The sequence below is a fragment of the Ylistrum balloti genome, unplaced genomic scaffold (assembly GCF_031769215.1).
Source record: "Ylistrum balloti isolate Yb309-2 unplaced genomic scaffold, AGI_CSIRO_Ybal_v1 Utg370256, whole genome shotgun sequence".
In the NCBI taxonomy this organism is placed as follows: Eukaryota; Metazoa; Mollusca; class Bivalvia; order Pectinida; family Pectinidae; genus Ylistrum; species Ylistrum balloti.
The window spans coordinates 42,671-62,920 of NW_026782203.1; the positions used below are offsets into that span (position 1 = coordinate 42,671).

General features: G+C 37.8%; 1 protein-coding gene across 1 annotated transcript; it reads right to left on the reverse strand.

The window, feature by feature from the left end:
- Window positions 1-592: 592 nt before the first annotated feature.
- Window positions 593-16,926, reverse strand: LOC132552553 (alpha-1,3-mannosyl-glycoprotein 4-beta-N-acetylglucosaminyltransferase C-like). The gene is made up of 4 exons (XM_060216731.1): window positions 16,833-16,926; window positions 6,208-6,260; window positions 3,637-3,784; window positions 593-1,746 (listed from the first exon to the last, which is right to left on the reverse strand). Exons 1-4 carry the CDS (start codon window positions 16,924-16,926, stop codon window positions 593-595), a joined length of 1,449 nt encoding a protein of 482 aa, XP_060072714.1.
- Between the last annotated feature and the right edge of the window lie 3,324 nt (window positions 16,927-20,250).

Genomic DNA, 20,250 nt, shown 5'->3' on the forward strand with positions numbered 1-20,250 from the left:
TTTCATTGCGTAGTTTTAAATTCATGACGTAACGTCATTGTCCATATCATGACATCACGATGGATTTCTGAATGACGCTCTCGGATAATACTGTATAAAACTAGTGACAGATTCATTTGATGAGAGGCGGATTATGAGAAACTAAAATATGTTATTTGATCATGTTTACTTACAGTCTGTATGTTATCGGTATTGTTATAACTTTTACTATGCATTCGTCACAATAATCAAATCCAGAGCATATCGGCATATAATTTGTGCAGTGCAGTCCTTTTGGGAATCGTGACATTTGATATGTTTTACCAATATTGCACATGTAATATGTAAGTTATGACCGCGTTAGGTAAATATCCTTCTATTATATTGAAGGCACCTGGCATTCGTTAATACTTGATGAGAAATGCAAAATTGTAAAAATTGTAATACTTAATTACAAAAATTTAATTTCAAGAATTCTGTTATCCACAGTCCAACGATAGTCCGGGAAAATATTGTACTATCGTCGGACTATGCCTGAAACTAAATTTCCATACTTATTAATTTTCAAAATGAAAGACAACGTATATAAAAATATATAAAATTTCAGTTGATGTCACGTAACAAAAACAGCTATATCACGAATTATCAGCCAACCCCGTTGGCTGCTGACTATAATTACTGCTATACATTTTATACCTTGGGGGATTTTACTTCCTAAAATTTCAGAGTCGAATTCCCCCGCTACAAAGTTTCCTAGAAGTGTGCCTTTCGTATGACAAGGTTCAGAATCGCTTACTCTGACAGCTCCTGCATCCAAGGAGTCTTTTCTATTTTTAGCATCTCCTGTTGAAATAATTATTTTCTTGATAGTCATTGGCCATCTATATACAATTTCAAAAAAGCTCCGCCTTCGAGGGTCTGTGGCCCAAAAATATGACGAAGAATGATTATATGCATGTCCCGGACCATATCCGTCTGCCCAATTCATATTTGTTAATAAGGACGCTTTAGGATTATCTCCCTTGGGTACCTCAATAATAGGCAAGTCCTTTTCACCGAATCCTTTGAAGTTTTTATCAATCGATGGCATCATTTTGTGTTCTAACGATGACCATTTTCCCATGTGTTGAAACAGAGATGGCGATGAATGAATCGGTGCACTCTGTCCTAAGATCCGAAACACATGACCTAATAGGAGATCACAAGGTTTCGAATCATAATATGCTAGTAACGTGTGAGCTAATCTTTCAATGTGTACTGAGCGAAACAGTTTTCCAATAAATCCTAACTCGGTGAACTCTAAACAAATCCAAAAACGTTTTGTCTTATTGACAAAAATTTCTATATCATTCACAAAATGCTGCGCACAAACGACATCGTCTTCCAACTGGATGTAATATTCAGATATATTTCTAGAATACAGCATCACAAAAGCAAAATCCAAGTTCTGTTTTGACCTCCATAGTGTTCTTTGAGCATTGTCGCGTTGGGGGCCTTTAACAATACTCGATTTGAAATCTGGATATATATTCAACGGAGCATTAACAACTTGTAACATTCCGGTATCAAAATATTCTCGGAAGGTCGTGTACAGCTTGCTAGCCATTTCAAGGTTCCAAGTTTCATTGAAATCAGCAACAAAAATGACAACGGTTATGTGTGACTTTTCATCGTCGTCTGTGTTATCTATTATAGATTTAATGGTCCCCAGAATATAATTTCTTCCGTTCGGACGTCTCACTGAAGGTATCCCCAATGTCAGTAAACCTGAAAAAACAAAAAGAATGAATTAATAATTCAAAGTCGTCTCTCTATTTAGCAGACCTCAAGAGAATAGTTCGCGCAAAGCTATTGACTCTTTTCTAAATCCATTTCTAACAGCAGTTCAATTTTTAAAAGGACACTCCATAGCATGCGGTCAGGTTATCTTCCCTTCATGATATGATAAAATGGTATATCCATTCTAGCTAGTTGTATACGAGTAATTGTATCGTAAAGCTCGATCAATGATTTTTAATAATGAAACATCATAATTTTCTCGTGAAACATCCTTGATATTTTAGGGGTAATGCTCACTATCTGCATCCCTCAATATTTCATGACAAAATTAAAGGCTCAAGTGAAATAATTTGATTGGTCTATTTCTGGTTTCTGGAGAAAAATCTAACCACTCACAGACTGATACGCTCCTTTAAAGATTACAAAGGAACAACGCCCAACTTCAGTGTCAGGAACAACATACCTTTATGCGACCTTGACATTTGTTTGCTGTACATCAGAAGATCAAACTAGCCTCATTATCTTATTCACGAGGTGTCGCATACGAAACCTTAACATTTTCCATGAAATGTTACAGGGGTGCAACGAGCGAAAGTAAGAGTAGCCCTTGGAGTATCGAGGATTCTCATTGGATTGGTTGACTGTTGTTAAATATTGCCGTGATATTTCATCATTATACATGCATATGCAACAGTTGTGATACACGAATATTGGAGATTTATTACCGTACCAAGTAATCTCTCATCCAGTCGGATCACGATAATCCGGATTATCATTTCGTAGTCATGGTTTTAAAAGCCTATACTTCCATTAAACTATCTGTTTCCCGTTTAGTTCTATGTAAACCAGATGGGAGTATACCGGGATATACACTCCCGTCTGTTCATGTGTATGTATAAACATTCGGTGATAAAGGGAATATGTCTGCCCAAAAGTAATTCTGCTAGATATGAATGTAGTCACTTCCGGTTTCAATATTCTGACATTTTTGTTTTTAAATAAGAGGCCTTCACAAAAAATAAATTTACAAAGCTATAAAATTATAACAGAACAAATCTATTGTGAAACATGTATTTTTGCCAGAAAAAACTCATTATCGCCATAACAAACGAAATTACCAAGTTTGTCAAATCGGTATGATACGAATGAAAAAAAATGAAATAAAGTAATTATTCAAAATATGTCAACAGTTTAATCTTTTACATTAAGAATAAAGTTAGATTTGTGATTATACTACTTTATAAAATTGTTATGTATGATGACACGATGAACTATTACGGCTGTTCCCGGATTTGAACTTGTTGACGTCAGACTTTGGTTAAGCGAGAATTTTAAACGATATACATCCTATTCCGTTTGTTTTGATATATATTTGAGAATGGAAATATAAATAATGAACTGTTATCAGATGGGGTATACAGTTGATAACAAGCCAATCCGGGTGGAAGATTTAATATTCACGTCACCCTAGCCGCATGCGCCCTTCTATCTATTTCCCACCCAGATCAACTGTATATATGCCACATTCGATAATAGTTTATGATTTATATATATTCTTAAAAAACTGGATTTTATATCGTTATCCTGTAGTGGAATACACATACATTTTGTTGTACATGAATTGTGTATTACTCTAGTCTTCCTTCACATACCACTTTATATATGTTTGACTAAACATTAACTTACTCTGAAACATAGAAATAATTTTAAAAATAGTAATTTCAACACTAATCATTCGTTGTGTTTATGGTGAGTTTAGATATATCTACATGGATCGTCAAAGAATAAAAATGACAGGTGAACATTGAATTAGTGTGGCGGTCAGTGCCCTACTAAATGACTCTAAAGGATATTTTTGGGGATTATTTCAGTACATACTTTTCTTGGATCGGTGATGTCCATACAACAGAGATGCAGACGAGGAGCTCCATTGCGTCAAATTAGCATGGAGTCCTAGTCGGATAGCCAGGTCCGATACGGAATTGAATCCAGGGAAAGAAATCGGAGAAGAATTCGTCATAGATTTCTGAAAAGTTAATTTTGATGGTGAAAATGTGTATAGAAAATTAATGCAACAACATCTTAACTAAGGTAATTTATACCGTCGACAGAAACATTAAGTACAACACGTTGTAATAAATCGTATCACAATGTAAATTAAGACTTAGAGTTGAATAAGTATTTCATCAATATATGAAGCAAAACGCGAACTGAAAATTAAATCAGTATTTTATCCTATTATATAAGAAAACTTTTAATGATTTAATTAGTATTTAAGAATATAATGATGACATATACCAAAGACGCAACTAACACTTACATTAATATCCTATCATGATACATTATGAAACTTTAGGTAGAAAGTATCTTAGCATGATATATAGCAAACCTTCAAGTAACAATTGAATCAAATTTATCAAAATATTTATCAAAACTTCAATTTAGTCAGTATATCTGTAAATAAAGGTGAATCAACAAATTGTTAAGCAATAAGTTAATTTTAAATATCGCCATCATCTTGCCGAAATATTTGTTATTTGATAACAATGTTTATAGTTTTTGTCAATGTCGAGTTATTGCACAATATATAGATACGTTTTGTACAGATCTTATGACGTGTGATTCGTTTCCAGAGTATATACATTAAAGTTCAAAATTAAAGTTCAAAACTTCAAAAGAAAGTATGTATACACAGTCTTTACAGAATTGGCCTTCTGTTTCGAAGTTATGATCCTTCCGGGGTTTTTTTTTTTTATTATTTTTCCGGTGTGATTAATGGCAGAAATATAGAGTATATATTTTTAAAGTAAATAAAATGTCAAGCAACTACATGAGAATAGATAAATAAATAAATAAATAAAAACGGCAGATTTTGCGACCAACAGATTGTGATTGGTATTTGTCATATTTACTACATCAACCTCACAAGCACACAAGTTACCCGAATGTAATAGAATGGGTTTCGTCGCATATGGAGAGGTTTCCACCAACCCATATGATAAATATGATGATTTCAATTTCCGTATTGTAATTTTCATTTCAATATTTCAATTTCGATTGTTGATGATTACTATAAGTATTCACAATTTAATGAGCAGTTACAAATGCTTTACCCTGAGTTACATTTTCATTCATGAAAATTTATGTAACAATTGTGCGTTCTAAATTCCATACACTGTTCTTTTGGCATTACATACTAATTGTCGATATACAGAAAATGCCATAATAGATATGACTATTCTTGTACTTTTATTATCAATCTAAAAGTATTGACATTTAATAAAATCTGGGAACGAACCCTGGCAATCAGCGGATATAGCCATGCCAACAACAATAACAGTTCCTGTTCTTAGGTATTGAAGACAGATTAACTTTACAGCCATGAATGACGAGGAAGAAGTGAAATATAAACCATTCTGGTATAACTTGATACAATCGATAAACGACACGAGACATATCATTATTTCTTTAGTTGAAAATGGAATCGTCCTTTTCTTATTTCTTCGCTAGTACCTCATTAAATTGTTCCTAGTGATATTCTTTGATACGGAATTCTTTGACATCATGGCTTATTGATTTTCTGTCACAATAGGAGTTATTCAACTCCCAGGATATTGATTGTTCATTACATCTCTTGTTAAAAAAGCTCAAAACGCGATGAAGCAGATGACGCTTACCCTTCAAAATCCAAATCAAAATTTAAAAAAACTAAGGCTAATTATGAACAAAAGAAAGATTTACATGGAGATTCTCGAAAACGTACAAGAAAAATAAGACTAGGTGTTTCACAAGAGTAAGCGTCTCCTGCTTCAACGACGACACCCGTCATATAAATCGGTACATAATCAGAATTACTTAAAACATGCTTAACGACGAAGACGATGAAAATAATAACTGATCAACATATGAACAAATTGCACGTAGACAACAGAGTATATAAAGAGATAATACAACAGATTGTTGATGCATATGTTATTTCTTTCATTCATATGCATTTTTATCTTTTAAGAGTGAAATAAATATATAGAAACAGAGAGAAAGAAATACCATATACACTTAGCACAAGGTTGACCGTTTCCTCCATAATTAGGGCTACTTTTAAGGAATTTGGGTTTGAATTATGATTATGTTGCCATATTGGTAGTTCCCTGATGTTTTTATTAAAGTTAATCCGTCATATTTGTGTGATGTTCATGACTTTCACTATATAGAAAAATACGGACGTTTCACTTAGTTTTATTTTCATTTTCAGTCTAAAATGAATAACATGGCAGCAAAGTATAAACCATGGAGACTTATGAAAGCGTTTAAGACCGGTAGCTCGAGGAGAGCAGTGTTCACTTCTACTTCATCGATGTTGTTGTCTTGTAAATGTTGGTCAATCTATTTATGTCGTGTTGTCAGAACTGAATTTACACAGAAATCACAACTACTGATCCCATGTCTTACCTTTTTCGTCTTCCAAGTTTCTTTCTCGTCACAATTACATTTTTTATTTCCTGCTGTAAATGAAAAACAGAATCATGAAAACATCAATTTTCAATGTAAAAATAAGTGAAAACCTTATTTAAAAACAATAGTATTTCTCTACAAATGATCCCCAATCAGAGAAGTTGTAAATTGTATACATACATAAACACATGATACAAGAATACTTGATCACATTTACTTGCGTGTTTATCAGCTGGATAAGAAGACATCACAGAACGACCTATTAAAAATGCATTTCCCTCATCTAATACCTGTCTATTTCAGCAATTGCCCATAATGTCTTAATAGTGAAAAATAGGGTTTCTTTCTTTATTGATTACGGTAGGCAATATTGAAGGGAAAATACAAAGGCTGGTATTGATTGCAGGCTCGTTAGATATTTCCTATGATATATAAGACAGACTTCAAAGTTGGCGGATATCAAAGGGAAAATATTGATCAGTTTTGTTGGAATGTAATGAGAAATTTGTTCTATATGTCTATAAGAGCTGTCAACTTATATCATTATCCGTGATGTTATCCTCTCTTGTTAAAATCTAAATGTACAATACAAAGTAGAGTAAATCAAACACCTTACGGCATCAATTAAGCTATATTTTTTGTTCCCTGGAGATCTTACCTGTTGCAAATAACATTCGTTTCAAAAAATGAGAAGCAATGTCTTTATGTAACACAACTATACTTTCTGCTTCCAATAGCAAAATTTGCAAGCTATAAAGAATTTATAAGATGACTATTACCCTTGACTATTACCCTTGACAACAACCCTTGACTATTACCCTTGACTAATACCCTTGACTACTACCCTTGACTATTACCCTTGACTATTACCCTTGACAACAACCCTTGACTATTACCCTTGACTAATACCCTTGACTACTACCCTTGACTATTACCCTTGACAACAACCCTTGACTATTACCCTTGACTACTACCCTTGACTATTACCCTTGACTGTTACCCTTGACAACAACCCATGACTACTACCCTTGACTATTACCCTTGATTACTACCCTTGACTATTACCCTTGACTATTACCCTTGACTACTACCCTTGACTATTACCCTTGACTACTACCCTTGACTATTACCCTTGACTACTACCCTTGACTATTACCCTTGACTATTACCCTTGACAACAACCCTTGACTATTACCCTTGACTAATACCCTTGACTACTACCCTTGACTATTACCCTTGACTACTACCCTTGACTATTACCCTTGACTATTACCCTTGACTATTACCCTTGACTAATACCCTTGACTATTACCCTTGACTATTACCCTTGACTAATACCCTTGACAACAACCCTTGACTATTACCCTTGACTACTACCCTTGACTACTACCCTTGACTATTACCCTTGACTACTACCTTGACTACTACCCTTGACTATTACCCTTGACTACTACCTTGACTACTACCCTTGACTACTACCCTTGACTACTACCCTTGACTACTACCCCTTGACTACTACCCATGACTACTACCCTTGACTACTACCCATGACTACTACCCTTGACTATTACCCTTGACTACTACCCTTGACTATTACCCTTGACTACTACCCTTGACTACTACCCTTGACTATTACCCTTGACTCCTACCCTAGACTATTACCCTTGACTATTACCCCTGACTACTATCCTTGACTATTACCCTTGACTATTACCCTAGACTATTACCCTTGACTACTACCTTGACTACTACCCTTGACTATTACCCTTGACTACTACCTTGACTACTACCCTTGACTACTACCCTTGACTACTACCCTTGACTACTACCCTTGACTACTACCCATGACTACTACCCTTGACTATTACCCTTGACTACTACCCATGACTACTACCCTTGACTATTACCCTTGACTACTACCCTTGACTATTACCCTTGACTACTACCCTTGACTATTACCCTTGACTACTACCCTTGACTACTACCCTTGACTATTACCCTTGACTATTACCCTAGGACTACTACCCTTGATTACTACCCTTGACTACTACCCTTGACTACTACCCTTGACTACTACCCTTGACTATTACCCATGACTACTACCCTTGACTACTACCCTTGACTACTCCCCTTGAATACTACCCTTGACTATTTCCCTTGACTACTATCCTAGACTACTACCCTTGACTACTACCCTTGACTACTACCCTTGACTATTACCCATGACTACTACCCTTGACTACTACCCTTGACTACCACCCTTGACTACCACCCTTGACTATTACCCTTGACTATTACCCTTGACTACTACCCTTGACTACCCTTGACTACTACCCTTGACTACTACCTTTGACTACTACCCTTGACTATTACCCTTGACTACTACCTTTGACTACTACCCATGACTATTACCCTTGACTAATACCCTTGACAACAACCCTTGACTATTACCCTTGACTACTACCCTTGACTATTACCCTTGACTGTTACCTTGACTACTACCCTTGACTATTACCCTTGACTACTACCCTTGACTACTACCCTTGACTACTACCCTTGACTACTACCCTTGACTACTACCCATGACTACTACCCTTGACTATTACCCATGACTACTACCCTTGACTATTACCCATGACTACTACCCTTGACTATTACCCTTGACTATTACCCTAGACTATTACCTTTGACTACTACCCATGACTACTACCCTTGATTACTACCCTTGACTACTACCCTTGACTACTACCCTTGACTACTACCCTTGACTACTATCCTAGACTACTACCCTTGACTACTACCCTTGACTACTACCCATGACTACTACCCTTGACTACTACCCATGACTACTACCCTTGACTACTACCCTTGACTACTACCCTTGACTACTACCCTTGACTATTACCCTTGACTAATACCCTTGACAACAACCCTTGACTATTACCCTTGACTACTACCCTTGACTATTACCCTTGACTACTACCCTTGACTATTACCCTTGATTACTACCCTTGTCTATTACCCTTGACTATTACCCTTGGCTACTATCCTTGACTATTAACCTTGACTACTACCCTTGACAACAACCCTTGAATATTACCCTTGATTACTACACTTGACTACTACCCTTGACTATTACCATTACCTACTACCCTTGCCTACTACCCTTGACTACTACCCTAGACTATTACCCTTGACTATTACCCCTGACTAATACCCTTGACTACTATCCTTGACTATTACCCTTGACTATTACCCTAGACTATTACCTTTGTCTACTACCCATGACTACTACCCATGACTACTACCCTTGACTACTACCCATGACTACTACCCTTGACTACTACCCTTGACTATTACCCTTGACTACTACCCTTGACTACTACCCTTGACTATTACCCTTGACTACTACCCTTGACTACTACCCTTGACTACTACCCTTGACTATTACCCATGACTACTACCCTTGACTATTACCCATGACTACTACCCTTGACTATTACCCATGACTACTACCCTTGACTATTACCCTAGACTATTACCTTTGACTACTACCCATGACTACTACCCTTGATTACTACCCTTGACTACTACCCTTGACTACTACCCTTGACTACTACCCATGACTACTACCCTTGACTACTACCCTTGACTACTACCCTTGACTACTACCCTTGACTATTACCCTTGACTTGACTATTACCCTTGACTATTACCCTAGACTATTACCTTTGACTACTACCCATGACTACTACCCTTGCTTACTACCCTTGACTACTACCTTTGACTACTATCCTTGACTACTACCCTTGACTATTACCCAGGACTACTACCCTTGACTACTACCCTTGACTATTACCCTTGACTATTACCCTTGACTACTACCCTTGACTACTACCCTTGACTATTACCCATGACTACTACCCTTGACTATTACCCTTGACTACTACCCTTGACTGACTACTACCCTTGACTGACTACTACCCTTGACTACTACCCTTGACTACTACCCTTGACTATTACCCATGACTACTACCCTTGACTATTACCCTTGACTACTACCCATGACTACTACCCTTGACTATTACCCTTGACTACTACCCTTGACTACTACCCTTGACTATTACCCATGACTACTACCCTTGACTACTACCCTTGACTACTACCCTTGACTACTACCCTTGACTATTACCCATGACTACTACCCTTGACTACTACCCTTGACTACTATCCTAGACTACTACCCTTGACTACTACCCTTGACTACTACCCATGACTATTACCCTTGACTATCACCCATGACTACTACCCTTGACTATTACCCTACCCTTGACTATTACCCATTTGACTACTACCCTTGACTGACTACTACCCTTGATTACTACCCTTGACTACTACCCTTGACTACTACCCTTGACTACTACCCATGACTACTACCCTTGACTACTACCCATGACTACTACCCTTGACTACTACCCTTGACTATTACCCTTGACTACTACCTTGACTACTACCCTTGACTATTACCCTTGACTACTACCTTGACTACTACCCTTGACTACTACCCTTGACTACTACCTTTGACTACTACCCATGACTATTACCCTTGACTACTACTACCCATGACTACTACCCTAGACTATTACCCTTGACTACTACCCTTGACTATTACCCTTGACTACTACCTTGACTACTACCCTTGACTATCACCCTTGACTACTACCCATGACTACTACCCTTGACTACTACCTTTGACTACTACCCATGACTACTACCCTAGACTATTATCCTTGACTACTACCCTTGACTACTACCCTTGACCACTACCCTTGACTATTACCCATGACTACTGCCCTTGACTACTACCCTTGACTACTACCCTTGACTATTACCCTTGACTATTACCCTTGACTACTACCCTTGACTACTACCCTTGACTACTACCCATGACTACCCTTGACTATCCTTGAAAACTACCCTTGACTACTACCTTTGACTACTACCCTTGACTATTACCCTTGACTTCTACCCTTGAGTACTCCCCTTGACTACTACCCTTGACTACTACCCTTGACTACTACCCTTGACTACTACCCTTGACTACTACCCTTGACTATTATCCTTGACTACTACCCTTGACTACCACTCATGACTACTACCCTAGACTATTATCCTTGACAACTACCGTTGACTACTACCTTTGACTACTACCCTTGACTATTACCCTTGACTACTACCCTTGACTACTATCCTAGACTACTACCCTTGACTACTACCCTTGACTACTACCCATGACTACTACCCTTGACTACCCTACCCTTGACTACTACCCTTGACTACTACCCTTGACTATTACCCTTGACTACTACTACCCTTGACTACTACCCTTGACTACTACCCTGACTACTACCCTTGACTACTACCCTTGACTACTACCCTTGACTACTACCCTTGACTACCCTTACCCTTGACTACTACCCTTGACTACTACCCTTGACTACTACCCTTGACTACTACCCTTGACTACCCTACCCTTGACTACTACTACCCTTGACTACTACCCTTGACTACTACACATTACTACTACCCTTGACTATTACCCTTGACTATTACCCTAGACTATTACCTTTGACTACTACCCATGACTACTACCCTTGATTACTACCCTTGACTACTACCCTTGACTACTACCCTTGACTACTACCCTTGACTATTACCCATGACTACTACCCTTGACTACTACCCTTGACTACTATCCTTGACTATTACTATCCTAGACTACTACCCTTGACTACTACCCTTGACTACTACCCATGACTACTACCCTTGACTACTATCCTTGACCTACCCATGACTACTACCCATGACTACTACCCATGACTACTACCCTTGACTACTACCCTTGACTATTACCCTTGACTACTACCTTGACTACTACCCTTGACTACTACCCTTGACTACTACCCTTGATTACTACCCTTGACTACTACTTGACTTCTACCCTTGACTACTACCCTTGACTATTACCCATGACTACTACCCTTGACTACTACCCCCTATTACCCTTGACTACTACCCTTGGCTATTACCCTTGACTACTACCCTTGACTACTACCCTTGACTATTACCCTTGACTACTACCCTTGACAACAACCCTTGAATATTACCCTTGATTACTACACTTGACTACTACCCTTGACTATTACCATTACCTACTACCCTTGCCTACTACCCTTGACTATTACCCTTGACTATTACCCTTGACTACTACCCTTGACTACTACCCTTGACTACTACCCTTGACTACTACCCATGACTATTACCCTTGACTACTATCCACCCTTGACTACTACCCTTGACTACTACCCTTGACTATTACCCTTGACTATTACCCTTGACTACTACCCTTGACTACTACCCTTGACTACTACCCTTGACTACTACCCTTGACTATTACCCTTGACTACTACCCTTGACTACTACCCTTGACTACTACCCTTGACTACTACCCTTGACTACTACCCTTGACTATTACCCTTGACTACCTTGACTACTACCCTTGACTACTACCCCTACCCTTGACTAATACCCTTGACTACTACCCTTGACTACTACCCATGACTACTACCCTAGACTATTACCCTTGACTACTACCCTTGACTACTACCCTTGACTACTACCCTTGACTACTACCTTTGACTACTACCCATGACTACTACCCTAGACTATTATCCTTGACTACTACCCTTGACTACTACCCATGACTACTACCCTTGACTACTACCCTAGACTATTAGACAACAACCCTTGACTACCCTTGACTACTACCCTTGACTATTACCCTTGACTGTTACCCTTGACAACAACCCATGACTACTACCCTTGGCTATTACCCTTGACTAATACCCTTGACTACTACCCTTGACTACTACCTTTGACTACTACCCATGACTACTACCCTTGACTACTACCCTAGACTACTACCCATGACTACTACCCTAGACTATCACCCTTGACTACTATCCTAGACTACTACCCATGACTACTACCCTAGACTATTACCCTTGACTACTACCCTTGACTATTACCCTTGACTACTACCTTGACTACTACCCTTGACTACTACCCTTGACTACTACCCTTGACTATTACCCTTGACTACTACCTTGACTACTACCCTTGACTACTACCCTTGACTACTACCCTTGACTACTACCCATGACTACTACCCTAGACTATTACCCTTGACTACTACCCTTGACTACTACCCTTGACTACTATCCTTGACTATTACCTTTGACTATTACCCTTGATTACTACCCTTGACTACTACCCTTGACTACTATCCATGACTACTACCCATGACATTTACCCATGACTACTACCCTTGACTATTACCCTTGACAACAACCCTTGACTATTACCCTTGACTACTACCCTTGACTATTACCCTTGACTACTACCTTGACTACTACCCTTGACTATTACCCTTGACTACTACCTTGACTACTACCCTTGACTACTACCCTTGACTACTACCCTTGACTACTACTTGAACTACCCTTGACTACTACCCTTGACTATTACCCTTGACTACTACCCTTGACTATTACCCTTGACTATTACCCTTGACAACAACCCTTGACTATTACCCTTGACTAATACCCTTGACTACTACCCTTGACTATTACCCTTGACTACTACCCTTGACTACTACCCTTGACTACCCTTGACTACTACCCTTGACTACTACCCTTGACTACTACCCTTGACTACTACCCTTGACTATTACCCTTGACTATTACCCTTGACTACTACCCTTGACTACTACCCTTGACTACTACCCATGACTACTACCCATGACTATTACCCATGACTACTACCCTTGACTATTACCCTTGACTACTACCCTTGACTATTACCCTTGACTTCTACCCTTGAGTACTCCCCTTGACTACTACCCTTGACTACTACCCTTGACTACTATCCTTGACTACTACCCTTGACTACTACCCTTGACTACTACCCATGACTACTACCCTAGACTATTATCCTTGACTACTACCCTTGACTACTACCCATGACTACTACCCTAGACTACTACCCATGACTACTACCCTTGACTACTACCCTTGACTACTACCCTTGACTACTACTACCCATGACTACTACCCTTGACTACTACCCTTGACTACTACCCTTGACTACTACCCTTGACTACTACCCTTGACTACTACCCTTGACTACTACCCTTGACTACTACCCTTGACTACTACCCTTGACTACTACCCTTGACTACTACCCTACTACCCTTGACTACTACCCTTGACTATTACCCTTGACTACTGACTGACTACTACCCTTGACTACTACCCTTGACTACTACCCTTGACTACTACCCTTGACTACTACTATGACTACTACCCTTGACTATTACCCATTACTACTACCCTTGACTACTACCCTACTACCCTTGACTACTACCCTTGACTATTACCCTTGACTACTACCTTGACTACTACCCTTGACTACTACCCTTGACTACTACCCTTGACTACTACCTTTGACTACTACCCATGACTACTACCCTTGACTATTACCCTTGACTACTACCCTTGACTACTACCCTTGACTACTACCCTTGACTATTACCCTTGACTACTACCTTGACTACTACCCTTGACTACTACCCTTGACTACTACCCTTGACTACTACCCTTGACTATTACCCTTGACTACTACCCTTGACTACTACCCTTGACTACTACCCATGACTACTACCCTTGACTACTACCCATGACTACTACCCTTGACTACTACCCTTGACTATTACCCTTGACTACTACCCTTGACTATTACCCTTGACTATTACCCTTGACTGTTACCCAACCCATGACTATTATCCTTGACTACTACCCTTGACTACTACCTTTGACTACTACCCATGACTACTACCCTAGACTATTATCCTTGACTACTACCCTTGACTACCACTCATGACTACTACCCTAGACTATTATCCTTGACAACTACCGTTGACTACTACCTTTGACTACTACCCTTGACTATTACCACTATCCATTGACTACTAACGTTGACTAAGACTACCCTTGAAATTCTGATTACTAAGAAAAAAAACTATCGCTTCACAGTTGACTTAGGCTTTTTTAAAAACATTTAAACTTTGATAAAAACGTTCCAATCGGTGATGAAAAAAAATACGTTTATTATATCTGGAATGAGTTTCAGCTCGTTAAAGATCAATCACATTCCTGGACAAATATACCAGTCCTTAAAATATTGACGCTTTATCAACCAACTCAGGGTAAGTGCTATTGTCAGAATTAGTCGATAACATGTGGCAGGCTATATTTCTGAAATTTACATGTTAAGATATATAACTGAAAGTTACATGTTAAGATATAGTCTTCTAGTACTCATATCTATATTTTTTCTTATCTTGGAAAATCATTATTAGCACCACTTATCTTAAAAGACTATCAGAGAAAAATCAATACTCATTTAATCACTCAACCTTGGAGTTTTAAAAAGTGTAAATATGTATAACAAGCAACCGGAAGGCAGATTTGAAATTCAAACTTCGATACACATAAATAGATCAAGAGTTAGAGAAGAAAGGAAACAAAGAAAAAGGCCACTTTTATTCCAATGCTTTATCATTTGTGTTTAATTCAAGTTGAATGAAAATCTAGGCACGTAGCTATTTGTACAAGACTCTGCAGCGTCTTCTAATTTAAATACAAAAATGATATATAGATTTTTTTTTCTCTATGGAAACATGTTATCAACATTTACTAATTTACAAAGGTATTTGTTACCTGTCTGTAACAATAATTGTTTCCAATGGAAACCCGCCAGCATGTTTCCAGGGTGCTAAGGTGTCCACAAGAAATATACACCACGCAGAGATCAATATAAGCGTGGTAAATTTCCTTGTATGTTAAAGTCGCTGCGCTTTGGCGTGTTAATGCTTGTTTCAGTATTAAACAAGAATACAACTTATTCGTTTTACAACAATTGCGAAACAAGCTATCAGACTTTATCAATCATTCTTTTTTAACCCAGATGGGGAAGCGCTCGATAGGTCTTACTGTGGGGGATAACCGGAGTATCCGTGGAAAACACAAGTGATTCCGTAACGGAAATCGAACACCGGACGCCAGTACGCCATTCAACCACCCCGATAAATAATTAATGACATATTCACTTTTTGCATCAACATTTGTATATATATCTACATGCATAATGTTATTTGATCAACAGCTAAATCTCGCCTTTTTAAAACATGGTTTTCACACTTTGTTGTACAAAGTTGATTAAAACTTAAACACAAATAGATCCTGCGATAAAAAGCAATTCTCGTGTGAGATTTACGCAATACATAATATTTTTTATCTTTAAAATTTACTGAAAATAGTGAATCTATCATTTGTTAAATAAACTCTCGAAACTGTGGATCATGCATTCTTTAAATAGTCTGCTTCCATTGAGCTAATTTTATCAAACGCCTGCTGTGGTACAATTCTTAATGCACACCAATCAATCATAACAAAACATTACATTCTGTGCGATAACGTGTGGCTGGTGACGTGAATTCTTACCTTGATTGTGGTAGAAGATTTGATAGTTTACCATTATTATTATGACTCCAACTAGACCCAACTGTAAACCAATAGTCTGGATACTGCGTTTCATTTTCGTATTACTGCAAAATAAAAAATTGATCCGTTCTGATTTTCTTTTCACTGTAAATACAAAAATAATGATTTCCATACACATATATATGAGAGTGCTTCCGTGTTATCGCGGCTGTTGATTAACGAACGTCACAGTTACCTATCCGTTGTCCTCTGCACCTGCCAGCATATGTTCTGATACAATTTAAATATACCAGAATGAATACCGTTAAAACACGCAGTATTTGATCACGTGATGTTACAAATATAAATATCAATTTGTGTAAACAAATATACATGTCACCGAGAGACTATGCTATACAGACACAGTAACGATGTCTTACTATTTACACACTTCATGACACCAATAACCTTAACATCAAATATTGCCCATTAGGTCAACCAACAATGTACCTAGATATAAAAAGGAATGATTACATAGATAAAGTATGAAACTATGAAAACAACGATTTGTTTACAAATAGTACACAAAATATGTATTTTATGACACTATTTTAATGTGTTGTTTTAAATATCATTGTTATCATTATTTATTCATTTATCGCAACCAGTTTTTGTAACTATTTTTGTCATTTTTATACCTGTATTTTACTACTACTTCAGACAGGAAAGGTCAAAGTTCACAGAAGGATGGTTATGATACAACAGTCAAATAAAGCAGCCTCGTACTAACTTATTTTACAATTTATTTTGTCGTTTTTTCTTAAGATTTATTTAACATTGGATATTTCATAGTTATCAGTGCCCCCCTCCCTCCCCATTTTTACTAATTTACATCATAAGCATCACTAATGAGTCCTAGCAGGACGAAACAGCTGTGTGATATAGCATCACTGACGAGCTCCACAAGGACGAAACAGCTGTATGATGTAGCACCACTGAGGAGTCCTAGAAGGACGAAACAGATGTATGATGTAGCATCACTGACGAGCTCCACAAGGACGAAACAGCTGTATGATGTAGCACCACTGACGAGTCCTAGAAGGACGAAACAGATGTATGATGTAGCATCACTGACGAGCTCCACAAGGACGAAACAGCTTTATGATGTAGCATCACTTATAGCAGGACGAAACAGCTGTGTGATATAGTATCACTGACGAGCCCTATTGTGATATAGCATCACTGAGGAGCTCTACAAGGACGAAACAGCTGTGTGATATAGTATCACTGAGGAGCTCTACAAGGACGAAACAGCTGTGTGATATAGTATCACTGACGAGCCCTATTGTGTTATAGTATCACTGAGGAGCTCTACAAGGACGAAACAGCTGTATGATGTAGCATCACTTACGGGCCCTAGAAGGACGAAACAGCAGTATAATCCAGTTTAATTAATTACCTCTCCTCTATCATGATATGTAATAAAAGTTACGAATCATTTTTTGTCTTTTGTAGAATATATTATTAGTTTATTAAAATCATTTTTACTGCAAACAAAAGACAAATGTTTGGACAAAAGTTATTACAACATACCCACGCCTTTTCCGTAACAAATAAGCACATACAAAATTAATGAATCACGCAATAGCCCAAGATTAATTCCTATATATATATGTTTACATGTTATACATGTAAATGAAAGAATTTCGAGTTTAAGGTGATGTTACAACAAAACAGGAAAGAATAGGTAAGAGCCATCAACGGATGCTTCAAATAACTGAATAATTTACTGGATATCACACGTGTGATTTCTCTGATCATTTCGGCATAAGTACATAACTATTCTCTACACACAGTTATCTGTCTGTTTTTCTATAGTCCATCACATCCCATGCCGCGAATTGTGTAACACAGTAGGCGTTAACACACGTACTTGTTGGTAATAGTCATGTCTATTACATGTTGAATAATAATAATGTTACATGTACAAAAAGAACATACAGAGTTCATGTAGCCTACTCATACTAGTACTTCATGTTGTGTCTCGTACCAGAACTGTTCCTGTATAAAAACAGTACTTTTAAGGTATACACTAGAATACCCACTCCTCATACTTTTTATCATGGTGTAACTTGTCTGTCCATAGGGCTAGTGAGGCCCCCCTCCCCCCCCCGTCTGTCCATAGTGCTAGTGAGCTATCTCCCCGTCTGTCCATAGGGCTAGTGAGCTTTTTCCCCCCCCCCCCCCCCCCCCCCCCCCCCCCCCCGTCTGTCCATAGTGCTAGTGAGCTATCTCCCCGTCTGTCCATAGGTCTAGTGCGCTCTCTCGTCCACCCCTAACCTGTCTGTCCGTAGAGCTCTGTCCCCCACCCCAAAAACGCCCCTCCTTTTATCCCTATTCTATAAGATCTCGTCATGGAAATGCTAAAATCTAATGCCCCATTGGTTGAGTTTCTTAAAAAGGTGGACTTAAGTTTATTAGACTGCCATTTAACTGCCTAATACCTGTTAAACGGGAGAATAGCATGTGTAAGGGTTTAAGCTTTGACACGGAGGGCATTTTCAAAGGCAGACCGCCGTCTGAAATATAGCTGTATTTGTCAATAAAATAGACTAATATGACCAGTGGATGTCAGTGCTGTCCACTGTGAAAACAGTTACGGAATATCTGTGTGCATTCATAATTACACCCAGTCTACCAGATGTTATATATTGATAAAATTAATCCTACAACCAAGCAGTCAACGATTATTGACTTATGTATCTGATACACACTAATATCGAAACCACATTTTGTAACAATATATCTAAACTCTATTTTGTTACATTCCTCCCCTTTTCAATAAGAAATTTGATTGTGAAATCAAAGTTCTTTGAGTAAAATCAACTATTTTACCAATTTTTTAAAAAGGTTAATTCCAATACTAAGTTTTATAATTTCATTTGGATACATTATCAACATATATGTTTTTAAAATGTATCAATTAAGTAACATGTTAATTACTTCCTAGATTAAGATTCACTTTCAACGTACTACGTCTCCCCTCTACAAATCTTATAATTGGTAACATTACACAATTTCTGAAATATCAACTAAACAAATCATAACATAAGAATAAAAACACTCCTAGTTCATACATGTACAACGCATACGTAATTGATAATTAATATGAATTCGTCAATATTGCTATAATACAAGACAAAACATTTTGAATTTAACAGTTCTCATAAAAACATTTAACCTTTTCACATTCAGGTAAGAAACAAAAATATCTTGGAAATGTCACGTCTTACAAAACCAGTCAAACTAAATGTATTATAGTGTCCACGATCATACTATCCATCGAATACGCGTCAAAGTTATTTACAAGTGTCACATATTTTTATGCGCTTATTGTCTTTAATTTGAACAACACAATAGTCTTTATAGTTCTCTCCCT